This window comes from Triturus cristatus, chromosome 11 (genome assembly GCF_964204655.1).
Source record: "Triturus cristatus chromosome 11, aTriCri1.1, whole genome shotgun sequence".
Taxonomy (NCBI): domain Eukaryota; kingdom Metazoa; phylum Chordata; class Amphibia; order Caudata; family Salamandridae; genus Triturus; species Triturus cristatus.
In genome coordinates, this window is record NC_140594.1 from 1126200830 (window position 1) to 1126214249 (window position 13420).

General features: G+C 43.3%; 1 protein-coding gene across 3 annotated transcripts in view; it reads left to right on the forward strand.

Moving 5' to 3' along the window:
* The window catches only part of LOC146786173 (prohibitin-2-like), a 69947-nt gene that overhangs the window by 40182 nt on the left and 16345 nt on the right, over positions 1-13420 (forward strand). For 2 of the 3 annotated variants that reach the window (XM_085635721.1, XM_085635722.1), the window contains exons 5-8: positions 1481-1665; positions 1983-2112; positions 8137-8240; positions 11093-11170. In XM_085635721.1, the coding sequence (XP_085491847.1) occupies positions 1481-1665; positions 1983-2112; positions 8137-8240; positions 11093-11170 (497 nt within the window). Of the gene's footprint in view, positions 1-1480; positions 1666-1982; positions 2113-8136; positions 9523-9576; positions 9701-11092; positions 11171-13420 lie in introns of those variants that run through there. The other variant, XR_014970862.1, reaches the window with a different exon arrangement.

Here is a 13420-nt window from a genome sequence, read left to right on the forward strand (position 1 = left end):
ATTTCATACCAGCATTCCTTTAGAGACTTTCAGCTTGTGAACATACAACCTCTAAGCAGAATACAGCAAACTATGTAACGTACCTTATGCTGTCCCAACCACATACCCATTGATGCTGTATACTACGGATCCGCCCTTCGTTCAGTTGCCTATCCTCTTTATGTTGTTCTTTCAACGCGCACTCCTGCATTTCCTTTATTGTGTTCCCCGAAAGCGGATTCGCTCGCAGCCGAACCTTGTTTTTTTAATTTTCTTTTTCAACCACCAATGGTGGTCATATACTGTGTTCATGGTTTTGCGTATATTTCCTCCTTGTGCTCCCTTTTGTACGAAAATGGTAGAATCCGCAGTGATAGGTTTTCTGAATTCTGGTTTTAATCAGAACCACATGTTCGGATGTGCCAAGGCCACATGCAGACATGTTTGAGTTGGGGAGTCTCAATTGCTTTGAACCTTCAGGTCAGTTAGAGCAATGCGCCCACTTGACAAATGCTTGGACCATTAAAGGTGTTGAACAAACTGTTTGTAGGTCATACCATGACAGATTTGACTGAATACCAAACGCATTGATCACTAGATTGTCGACTCCTCTACAGCCAATGCACATTTTTCCCTTCAAGGACCTAATGTTGAAGGTTGCTTTTTAATACCCGTTACCGCAGTAGGTCAAGTTAGTGAGATTCTGTGCAGCGGCCAAAGAGTATTGTTGCAAACGTACTGAACCCTGCCCGAACCAGTCTTTATCCTGAATTATTCTTTTTTCTTGATCCTCTAACATCAGCCTAGACTTTCTAGTAGAAGCGTGAAGACAGCATTGAAAGATATAATGATTTCAGAAATTTAAGTCCGCTTTGATCCTTGTACGCTGTATAGAGCATGGACGCACTTATTGTAAAAAAACAGGCTTTGTTGCACAACTTGTACAGCAGGTATATAACACCATACAAGACTGTACTCACAAGGCCAAAAGCCCGTTCTACCAAAAAGGAAGCATCACACTTCATCCTAATTGGTAGGTATTCACAGGCTGTCATCTTGGTCCGCAATGTATTCATATACAGTACTTTGTCGATATTCAAGTAATGTTAGTGGTTGATTCTGTTTGCATTTCACCCACCACCATCAGCGTGTGGGAAGAAGGCCTTGAATGGCAGTGCGGTTGTTGATTAAATCCCAGTGCCTTTAACCCAACCAAACCTGGTCCATTTCACTCTGTAAACTGCTGCCCGGTTGAAATAACTTTCCATTGGCAATGATCAAGTCAGCGTTGGGTAGCCTAATGGTAAAAGGTTAGTACTTGAGTCCAGCTGATTTTCATTCCCTTCATGCATTACTTGCTCAGTTTTTGTAAGCATCTTAAGTGGTCTATTTTCCATTGAATTTCCACCATCTGGAGGTCTCGTACAGTGTGGTGGCGCAGCATAAGTAATTTCACCTGTTCCTTCAGTTTCTGATACGTCATCTCTTTGGCTTCCTGTAGATCTGCAGATGGTGAACATCACTTTGCGTGTCCTCTCCAGGCCCAACGCAGCCACTTTGCCTATCCTGTACCAGCAGCTGGGCAAAGACTTTGATGAGCGCGTGCTGCCCTCCATTGTCAATGAGGTTCTGAAGAGCGTGGTGGCCAAGTTCAATGCCTCGCAGCTCATCACACAGAGAGCCCAGGTACATCGCCGAGATGGTGCTGATGCAAGGCAATGTGGCAGGTGTTGGGGCAAACCACAAGGGGAATTGTGTGGTTTGGATTGTTACGATGGTTCAACCTTTGAGTGAGTGATAGATGGTGGACTTGTATAGGTGGTGTTCTGCTGATGAAGACAATTTATGTTCCCTTCCTTTGTAAGTTATTTCTTTCTACTGGTAGTTATTGAGACCATATATCTGATTTCATTTGATCATATTGATATGGTTTTTTCATTTCTGTAATCTAAGGATTTTCCTTTTGATAAATGTATGTTCGTTGGCACTTGCTTCCTTTCTAGGTCTCGCTGCTGATCCGTCGTGAGCTGACCGAGAGAGCCCGAGACTTCAACTTGATTCTGGATGATGTGGCCATAACCGAGCTTAGTTTCAGCCGGGAATACACTGCTGCCGTGGAGTCTAAGCAAGTTGGTGAGTTATGACTTCTTCTCGTTGATGAACTGACCATGAACTTCACCCATTGAACTGACCCTACCGTGTTTTCACAGCAACAGTTAGCCAATTTTTTTTCATGACCTCACGTAAAAACCTTTAACTTGCTACAGTAATCTCCAGTAGCTGATTGACTTTACTATAAATATACTCTAAATAAGGGTTGGCTGTCAGCACTCATTTAATTCTCTCAAGTTTACCTTCTGAAACAAGTGGTTCGAGCCTGGAGGAGATCTCAGTTGTCTTGTCAAAACAGCCTTTTCTAATTGTGTATCTCTAAATCTCTCTGTTTCTCTCTTCCTCTCTCTGTTTCGCTCTCAGGAAATGCTGTTTATTTTTCTCTGTTTCTCCAGACGGAACTTAGGACTAGGTTTCTCATATACTCTCTGCTTGGAATTAACTTTACCCGAGACAGGACACATTCTGGACTTCAAGTTGCCAGATATTTGTACATTTTAACTACCCTATGTCCAGTGCACAGTTTTCAGCACCACAGTTTTTATATTTTTATACAGTGAGTAACTACCAAAAGATTTCTCAACACTTGAGCTTCTTGCATTCACTTGTTGAATGTGGGATTTTTCGCAGAACGGCAAAACTGGAATGCTACATGGGTGTTCGCCTGAATACGGTATTTGTAGGAAGTTGACAACTGTTTTTATCACCAACAGCGGCTTCTAAATGCACAGTAGTTCTGACAGGGGAACAGGAATGTAAAGAAGTGGAGAGAGTTAATGCTGATCTCCTCACTGTACAAATTGTGGAAAATGTGTCTGTGGTACAGTTAATTAGCTAGATTTTTTTTTTAACTTTGTGGCCACCATCATTTAATGATTACTGTGAAAGTTCTTGTTGATAATTTTTTATTTTGCGATGGAATAGTTTTGGTTTCTTAATTTAGCTAAATATTCTGAGGTCAGAGGGTAGGGCCTCCTTTGTTACAATGAGAACATGTGAGTTTGTGAATTTGTGAGAACATGTGAATTTCATTTTTTTTTCCCCAGAAGCTTGAATTGCTTGCTTTTCAGTTGGCTTTCAGGTGAGGTGTTCAAAGGTATGCAAGTCCTTGATCTGTCTGGCCTTTGTCCTCCAATAATGTTTATTATCGATGTTACCACTAATTCGGCAGTGGTTGATCTCTGCTGTCATTGGCTTATATCTCTTGGCCAAGTTCCTAGGGTATTATGCGCATTTTTGTCAAACTGGTCCGTGTAAGATGCTTAGGGGTTTAAAGTGGACCTTTTGTTTCACTTAGGAGGAAGCCGGTGGAGGTTCTTCAGCGCTGCGTTGGTGTGGTTGGTCTCTTATCTGTTTTTCCTGTCATGTTTAATCTCTACTGATTTCAATTTGGGTATTGCTTCTGGGAGAAGCCTGGTGTTGACAGCTTGGCTGCGGTTTGCATGGATTGGATGAGTTGATCGGCTGGTTCTGAGGTGGCTCTGGGTAGATAATGTAAGGTTTTTCTAAGATTCTCCGTGGACAGAGGATACAAAAAATGGCATTCGATCTAATTTGCTTTCTGGAGAACAGTTATTACAGACTTGTATATGTCCTCTGATGCTTTTCTATTCCCTGTTCCACAGGGCCCTTTATGTTGAAGGTACCTTTTGAGAAGTCCTTCCGGAAAATTGGATTTCTCTTTTGCCTTTGCAGTTCTGCTCATCTGAGTGGATAGCGACACCGCCACCTAGCACTATTTGGAGCCACTGCCTTGCAGTTGTGGCCGAGTTCCTGGCCTAGTTCCTGTACCTCTTGTTGTCTTTGCAGGTAGATGTTAGTCTGCTGGCCTTATTTACCCCATGCTCTTCTGTCACCTTGTTGCTACATTTATTAATTACTCTTAGCATTACTGGTGTTTTTTTCTGATGAGGTGACCCGTGTTTGGTTTCAGAATCCTATCCTTTGTCTTTCATGACATTTGATCATATTGGAAATGTTCGCTTGTCTGAGTGGCTTTGAAAGGACATTGAAATAACATCCCTGTCCTCCTTGGACCTGACTCATCACTTCCTGCTAACGTCGCAACTTGAGCTTAGAGTGCAAGCACTGCAACGCAAGCCGGTTCAGTGTGTGCCTTCATTTTATAGCAGAGGTGAGGCTTCCCAGTCTCTGGTCTTTCAGGCATGGCCCGTACATTGTCCCCGCTATTGTTTCACACCTGGAAAAGAATTGACAGCTAGCGCTTTCTGCCTTTTTTCTCAACAAAGTTAATGAGCACTGCGTCCGTTTACAGGATCAAGGCATATTAGACGTGTTGATTCTCGACAGGTTACCGGTAGCACCAGTGCTCGTCTTTTTCATTTTTCATTTAAAGAAACCAGAACTACCAAGACCAACCCCATAATGAGGCTTCGGCTGCAAAGAGAATAGGACTTTTACATTCTGCACAACATTTGGATAAAGCATTTTGGGCCATATTAGACTGCCAAGAGATGAAAGACTGAGGGATAATCATCGCCAGTTATTAACACTCCCCAGTACTTTGTCCGCTGCGTATACGACTCCGAGCTTGCCAAAAAAGAAAAACCCTCTATACAGTGTGGCAAAATAGGCAGCAAACTGTTGTGATCTCCCCTATACAAGATACAGGCTTGTTACAAGGGGACCACATAAGAGGATCCTGTTTATGAATGATATTTAAAATTGAATTCTGTAAATTTGTATTCTAAAAACAACTGGGTTTTTCCAGACATGATCATGCTGGACTCTAGGCTGCAGTCACTCAGACAGCTACAGTAGGTTCAGTGGCAATAGCCCAGAGCAAGAAATGTGGAGGGTGCAGAAGTGGAGATGTTTTTGAAGCATTGCTGCATGGAAGCTAGTGCCAGAGCCCAGGACCAAATGGGAAGCCAGTTTCTTCAGAGGAATCTACTCTGTTGAAAATAGCTTGCTGCGTTCGAAGGTGAAGCAAGGCCCACTCTGGTGGATCCCAGTTTACTGACTGATATGAAGCTGGCATCCACAGTGGCAGCTCGTTCAGGATCTGAGAGGGAATGGTAACACAATGCACATAATGAAGGTCATATTTATCTTTTGCCTGCTTCAAGCGTACTGTCGTCATTAGGTCTTTTTCTAGAGGTATTTTTTTCTTTAGTGCGCACATGAATATCTAATCCACAAAAGCCCGGTCTCAACATGTTTGACTTTAGCATCTGTTGCCTCCTCGTAGGTCTTCTTTAGACTTCTGTTGCCTACTGTGGAGCCCGCCTCCCCCTCCTGAAGCTGAATGACATGATTTCCAAAGGGTAAGCTCTCCCACTGGGACAGCTAACTCTTTGAGAATCGGTTAACACCTTGTTTAAGGGGTCAGTCACTGAGATTGTCAGTAACTTCTCAGTGATTTGCTAATGCAATTGCAATCCATTGATCTATGCCATTGCGACTCAGCGGTCCGTGATGACTCCCCTTCCACGCCCTTGCACTAGGGAGGGTGGGACACTGGTTGTCTCTGCCCTTCAGTTGATTTGTGGCAGGCCTAAAAAATGATGGAGGCTTTGACCGGTAGCCAGCGTGTATCCATGAAGGTGGAGAGATTTGCTTTTATTCCTTTAATCTTTTGAGATACGCAGTGCTGTTGCAGTTTCTCTTGTGTGTAGTCACGGTGGCATCAAGAATGATTGCAAGCGTGCCCAGGAAGGAATAGACTTAATCTTGTACGGTCGCTCTGATGTTTATCTCGTGTCAATGGGGTTTAACTTTGTGTGTGATGGTTGGTAGCAAACTGCCTATGTTCATACTTATTTGGTTAAGTCAAACACAGCACCCTAAAACCTGGGACATGTCTCTGTGGAAAAGAAAGGGAGGCTGTTAGTAGATGTCTGTCTGCTTCATGACCAAACCTTTATTAACGCTTCCTCCTTCACTTCCATGACGCTGTCGTAGGAGGCTGTGAAAAAGTAAAGCTGACCTCCCTGAGTGACAAACAAGACCTATTCAGTATCTCCTGTGCGCCTTCTGCTCCTTTGATCTCCAGCCACAGTAGGATGAACATCAAAGAGCCTCAATAAAGAGTCTCCACAGAGCTATGGGGTTTTGGTGTGGTTGATGGATGCATCGATGACTAGGTTACCTGTTTCATCGATTAAGGTGTTGCTACTTTCAATGTAGCTAGACTTGAAGACACTTTTATAGGTGGAGCACTTGAGCATTTAAGGGATGGTAGGCTTTAGGCTTTCTGGAGAGGGCAGGGCCAATAGGACTGTGGTTGACTGCCAGCCTTCCTCCCAGATTTTGCCTTCTGTTAGTGTGTTTTATTCTGTAGCCTGTGCATTGCATATCAAGGGTGTGGGTGTAGGTGTAGGAGACATGTTTCAGTGATAAATAATGCATTGAGTTTGTAGGGATGCTGTCTTCTATGCAATCTGCGTAGCGGAGAGCAGCGGAGAGCAGATTGAGTGTTAATGAGCATACTGTGTAATGTTTCCTCTACGCCACTGGCTTTTGTGTGGTGAGAAGGGAGATGTAAATTAGGTAGTTTCGGTTTGGGAGGGGGCTGGACCCATCTTTGCATTTTATTTTTGTGAGTAGGAGTGAGTGGATGTGCGCTGATTGCGTTTAAGAATCAAGCTAATATTGTCATTTCGCCGGATGCATTGAGGAGCGTGTGAGTCTTGGTCCTAAATTACTACTCATTTCAGCTGGGATGGTAATACTTTTACTGTAGCCAGTTAATTCCAGTGGGTTGGTCCTAAATTAGGGGTCTGGAATTCAGGCCCCCACAACATTTTTTGCTTGGGGTCAAGGACAACAAGTTTTCATGTTTATTTTGCACTTAGGACAAGTAGGCCCAACCCCCTGCAGCACAAGCCCTTTAGCTACCAGTTCACAGTACCACATTATGGATTTGTAAAAGATCATTGTCTGCAGTTAAAGTAAGATTTGTACATCTATGTTCATGATGTACATGAACCATTACTTGAAATCCTTTATTAGGGTGAGCGCTGATAGGAAGTGCTGTGAGTTATGTGCACTACTGTCAGTAAAAAAAGAAAAGTGTCCAAGTTTGTAAAGTTTAACATCATGAGGCTACCTCTAATGCTCCCAGAATGCTCTCTGATTAGATTCAGAATCTTGAAAGCAAGACTGATGATTATTTGCTAATAAAATGTATACTCAAAACAACAAGTAATAAATATTTATTTTGATAAAAGCAAAATATCTTGTTTACCGCTAGATTTAATTAAGAGCCCACTGCTTAAAGAAAGTCACAAAAGTGCATCCATGGTGGTAAATGTCCTTGCATTAGTGCAGAAATGCGATTTTCATTAATTCAGAAGATTGTATCCTAGAAGACATTTTACCCTGAGCAAATATGCATGTGTGCATTTGCTTATATGAAAAGGTCCTGAGCATTTGCAAGTTCACTTTCCCTACAAGCCCTTTTTTCCTGCCCTGGAAAAAGATTTACTTCTGCCCTTGTAAGAAGTACATTTCAAGCCTTTCCCAGTGTGGGAAAAGATTAGAGACGAGTTGGTGGAAAACTTTAAACATGCAACCTTGTAGGTGTGCACAGACTCAAAAAGGCATTCCAACCTCAAAATACCCCTTCCCTCTACTTCCAGCCCCAGTATGTATATTTGCGGCACAATGGCAAAACCATGAAATTGCTAGAATACAAACCCTGCTATAATCTTACTCCTGGTTTAATCAGAGAGGCTATTACAGCTCTGATATAATGAGAAGTCCCATAATTTATCACCTCACTGTATCGCACCATAGGGACAAGTGGATTTTCTTTACAGGACAAGCACCTGTATAAAGCATCCTGATCCAAGGACATGGAAGTACATATTTTATAAAATTCCACTCCTCTGCCTATAATTTTGAGCTATGTGCTAGTTAAATATGTGGTTTATTTAGCAAACGTGAGGCAGCCATGTTTTATACTTGGAAGAATGTCATCAAAAAGTGCAGTTCGAAAGGCCCTGTGTTTTGTGTAAAGCTTTGATGTTCTTGCAAAGAATGGTAATGTACATATTGACCAGCATTGTGCTTTGCTTACAGCTCACCAGGAAGCCCAGCGTGCCCAGTTCTATGTGGAAAAGGCAAAGCAGGAGCAGAGACAGAAAATTATTCAGGCAGAAGGAGAAGCAGAATCTGCAAGAATGGTAAAAGGACACCTGTTAAAATATATAGTACAAATCCAATTCTGACAGGACCTCCCAACAGCCCTCTCTGTGCGAGTGTGAGGAATCCATATGAAGGAATTCCAACAAACGGATATGCTGAAGAAATCCCATCGCCACTGTGCTGTTATGCATCGGATAACATTTTTAGGTGTCGCCTGCACAGCGCTTGCGTTATGCTTAAGAAATCTATTGTTTTTAATGTAAACTTAAAAGGGACTTGCATCCTGCCTCCTCTTTCCTGGCTTCTCATTTGTTCCTGTGCGTGCCACTTACCTTTCCTCCATTTCTATTGGCTGTATCATATTTTCCTGCATTTACCAATGCTTGTTCCTTGTCTGCTTCTCTTGTCCGTTTCCTGCAGCCAAAATACTGTTAACATCTGCTTTGGTGGAACTATATTTTCCTAAAGTTTTGCCTTTTACTCTTGCAACATATTTATATAACAATTTATCACCCGGAGAGACTAAGTGATTTGCATAGAATCACAGGATGTTGCGCGGCACCGCCGAGACGAGAACCGTCATCCCCAGCACTTGAGTCAGCAGCTCTGGCCAATGCGCCAGATCCTCTCCCCTCCTGTGTTATCTGTCAGGAAGCTCTTTACTTCTACCAGTCGATGATTGATGAAAACAACTCTTTATTTGGTACATAGGCAAAACCAATGCATTTTCAATGCTTGTTTCTTTCCCTAATAGCTTGGACTCTGGTTGACAAATCTTCACAAAGCTTTCCAAAAAAAAGTTCATTCACCTCCGCTCCATCCTGGAAAGCTTCAGGGGAGATCTGTTAAGTGGGGGCCTAGAAAACGAGGGAGGGGGGTTCCCAAAAAAACACAATTTCCCCTTGCAATTTTCATAGGGAATTTTAGGAAGCCCTACCGCCAAAACAGATGAATGCAATTACACCAAATTTGGAAGAAAGCTAGATCTGTACCCAGAGAGTGTGTGTTTTGTAATTTGGTGTAACTGATGTCAGTAGTTTTGGCGAAATGAAGGTTCAAACTGAATAGATATACTAACAGTTGGGCTAAAATTCAAAACATTTAAGCTGTCTGATTGGCTGACTTGGCTTTTTGGGAGTGAGAATTCTGATTGGCTGACTGCAACATGAACAGAAGTGTTGCAACTGCCATTATTGGCCTTATGTGGGGGTCCTAGAGGTACAGGAAAAATGAATTACAAACAAATGGGGTGAGTATCCGTGGGGGGGTTGGCTGCCCAAACCTACACTATGTATGGCTGAAGGTTGTGTGGGGGAGGGGGTTGGCGACCATGGGGGGAGAGAATACTCACGGCCTGGCCGCATGCATCCGGAGTTTGGCTGCCCATGGCGGATTGGGTATGATGATAAGCTCTTACTTTGCATTAATAAAACATAGAAGTTCACTGTAAAAAGCAAAGGTCATAGTGTTATGATTAGGTTTGCTATTCTTTACATTTATAAAAAAAAAAAACTCGGGGAATTTAACTAAAAAAACAACCAAAGGTTTAAGTAACGTTCTAATTAGGTGAAAATGTCCGTTAAAATGTGACATTTTAAACTCAAGCAAATGTTGAAATTTACCAGTTGCAGTTTACTGAGCAAACTAGAATTTGAGTCTCCACCATGCTCTGCCTTACCTCACAGATCGCATCACTCCTGACCTGTTCAATGACATCATTGACAATATCACTGATAACATCTAAAATGACATAATTGATGACTACATTGGGCCTGGACAAGAGAACTCTTGTATATGGGCGAGGAGCCCACAAATCTCAAAAGTCTTCCCCTCCCTCTCTTTACGTTTTTAAAACCCCTGAGCTCTACACTTAATCCTACTTCCATTCACACCAGCAAATTAAGCATCTAGTTCTCACCTTCCTGGTTTAAAAAGATCAAAGACCTCTACTGTCCAAGTGAGAACTGCAGCCCAGCTTCTATTTATATCTTGCTTGGATATTGGCAACGCTATACAAGGAGGCATCCTCAGTCCGCATGTGTTCCTCCTAAAGTGGTTGTTGTCCATTAAAGAGCCAGGATCATTCCTTCGATAAGTAGATAATGCCCTAGTCTTAAGTGATCTATACTGGATACCAATTCTTACATAGAAATTATGGATCAAATGTTATGTCTGCTACCTCATGGGTAAACCCATTCACCTAAATAGATCGCCTTATTGGTACAACCTACATAGCATCTCGTCCAGACTAAGCAGCGCCTGGAGCAAGGACTCTTTATACTTGAGTTGCCAGAGGTGCACCAAACAGGTGGTGAATCAAAAGGCTGTGCTTTATCCTTTTACCTCGTCTCCGTTTCCTGTAGGTGCTTCTCGTCACTTGATCCTGACTGTTCTGAATGATCGTGATCGTCCTATGACGCTGAAGGGAACGTTAGTTGCCTGTAATATTGGGTATCTATCTTGGTATAGCCAGCCTGCTATCAAACTCAAATTGGGGTAAAGGCATAATATATTTATGCTTGGTGTTGGTTTTAAATAGACACGATCATTATTTATTCTGCAGCCTCTTTGGTATCTCTTCAGAAGAATAGAAAGATTTTGGCAGTTTTTTTTTTGTATTCCATTTTCCGTGGGCTGTGGAATCTCCCTTGACCCACAGGAATGATGACTATGGTGAGATGGAAAATATAATGACAGGTAAGTAATGTTTCAGTTTGTAATCTTGTAATAAAATCCTCTGCTGCTTCCTTTGTGCTCTTTGTGTATGGGAGCGCTGTGCCCATCCTCCGAATGAAGCATCTGAAAGGGTTGAGCTGTTCCTCCTCATTTGTGCATGTAATCTCCTACTCTCTTGTGCCCTGTTCATCACATACGCTCATTTCTTTTCCAGATTGGGAAAGCAATTAGTACAAATCCAGGTTACCTCAAGCTGAGGAGGATCCGAGCTGCGCAGAACATTGCAAAGACAGTAAGAGCGCTTGAGTCTTTGTTTTGATTAACCACGCTCCTTTGTTTGAATTGGCTTTGTTCATTTGTTTTGAAAGACCTGACCAATATTAGTCTGTTTGTATTCTGGTGGGTGCCATAATACTTATTTGAAATGTATAACACGCCACTCCCTGGGTTGAACTGAAGATCAACTTAGGTCATGAGCCTTTCATCTCCTAGCATCTGAAATTTGAACTCCAGCTTCTCCCTGTAATTGATCTAAAACAAAGAGATGCACATTTAATGGCCTCAACCCGCTTCCTGTTTGGTGTATTAGGTCTTACCATATCTAAGACATCCCCTCACCGTTAACAATCTACCCGCGTTCACACATACGGACGTTAATTGCCTTATGCCTAGTGAGAGCCCAAGGAATATTCTGGCCCAAGCTTTAGCTTTAGCACAGCTTACATCTGTGTCCCTAGCAGGAATAACTTCATTCTGAGGTCTTCTTTGTCAAGGAAGTAGGTGTTCTTGCCGCTAAGAATGTGGAAACCTGGTGTGAGTAGACTCACACCAGGTTTGCATCCCGTTGTTCTGTCTCCACTCCAGTGTGGGGGAGACCAAAAGATCCCTGGGGTGCAGTTAGTGAAGTAGATGTCTTATTGTGCTCTTTTTCCTATGCAGTAAGTAGATCGGTGGAACCTTTTTTGTTCTTTGGGAATTTTCATGTGATCAGGTACTTGGCACATCCACGTTTATTTGTAGGATGAGTACGAGGCTGTCTGCTCAAGAGAGGAGCCATATTAAGGTTAAAAAACTGGACTTCTGGCAAGGAGAAGTGAAGATGAGCCACCCTGTTACTTATACCGCATTTTGGTTTGTTGATTGAGTAGATATCTCATGACATTTTGTTTCCGCCTCTTTGAGCCAGGAGGTAAAATATTCCACTTTTTCCTCCGTTTCCATTTTGCTCTTTCTGTCAGAATATCTAGCAGCAAAACGTACAATAAATTATTTGTTGTGGCGTTTGTAGCTACACAGTCTGTACATACTCCTGCTCTAGTGTTGGGCTCAGACACGTGCAAATTGTTTTTCTTCAAACTCTTTCGTGTCACAAGGTATGATGACTCCACCTATTGCTGGTATTATTACATCGTTTTTTTCTCTGCCTTTGGGCTCAGACATATCCTACCCAGCTCCTGGTTGATGCGATGTGGTGGCCCATTTGGATCCACCAGTCTCTTTGGTTTTAAGTGTTGCACACCCTTCCCTTGATGATTGACCTTCTGATGCCCTGCACAGGGCTTCGTCCCTCTGGGCTGCCGTCAGCTCTTCAACATCCGACAAATCTCTACCTTCAATAAAAAATACTCTGTTATGGTACTACCAACGTATTGAGCCAAATACCTGAGAACTGACCATCAGGTGTGTAACCTCTGTTCCCGGACCAGCAGGAGGCTTCCTGTTCGGCATGCCTGGCCTTCAGGAACAAAAAGACCCTCTGATACCGTCGTGCTCAATGCATCCCCTCCTCTTCAGTGGCGCACCAACAAGCTGGTCTGCTGGTGGAGAGGAAATCAAAGGAGGCTGAGTAAGGTGTGGTGGAGGAAGGCGGGGCAGAGGAGGCCGTAGTGAGATACCTCTGTCATGGAGCCGAGGCGTCTTGTGCACCGGCACTTGGTGGTTGGCTAAGAACTTCCTCAAAGGTCAATTTCCTTTTGCGAGGACCAGGGTCCTTAGCCTTGACAGTAGGCTAAGCTAGGATTCACCCGGCGTCTGGATGGATGAGAATGCTCTGTTGCCTGGCGTAGAGCTCCTCTTGTAGGCGTTGGAGAATGGGCTGCTCTTGTTCATCAAAGGCGGTGAAAAAAGTGGCCCTGAATGCTGGTCGTTTTGGTGCTGACGTTGGCAGTTGACCTGCCGGCACCGAGCTGGTTTTCACCTCCGAATGGCTTGACTTTGAGGCTGGCTTAAAGGGTGGTTACGACATAGGAGCCAATGAGGTTGTCAAAGTGAAAGGAGTGGCTTCACCAAGGACTTGGTACCGAGAGTTGGGAGGGTGCCGGGTCCAAACCAGTGTGTTGGCTTCACCAACCCATCATCAGGGTCTTCACCTCAACCACCTGGAGTTGCTAGCCAACCAGCTAGCCCTCAAGTCGTCCCCTCCCCTAGTATCCAATACAAAGTAGTACTCGTTCATACAGACAACACAACTGCCATGTTCTACCTACAGAAACCGGGCAGAACACACTGCAGTTCTCTCGACTGGCCCAGGGAATCTGGCGGC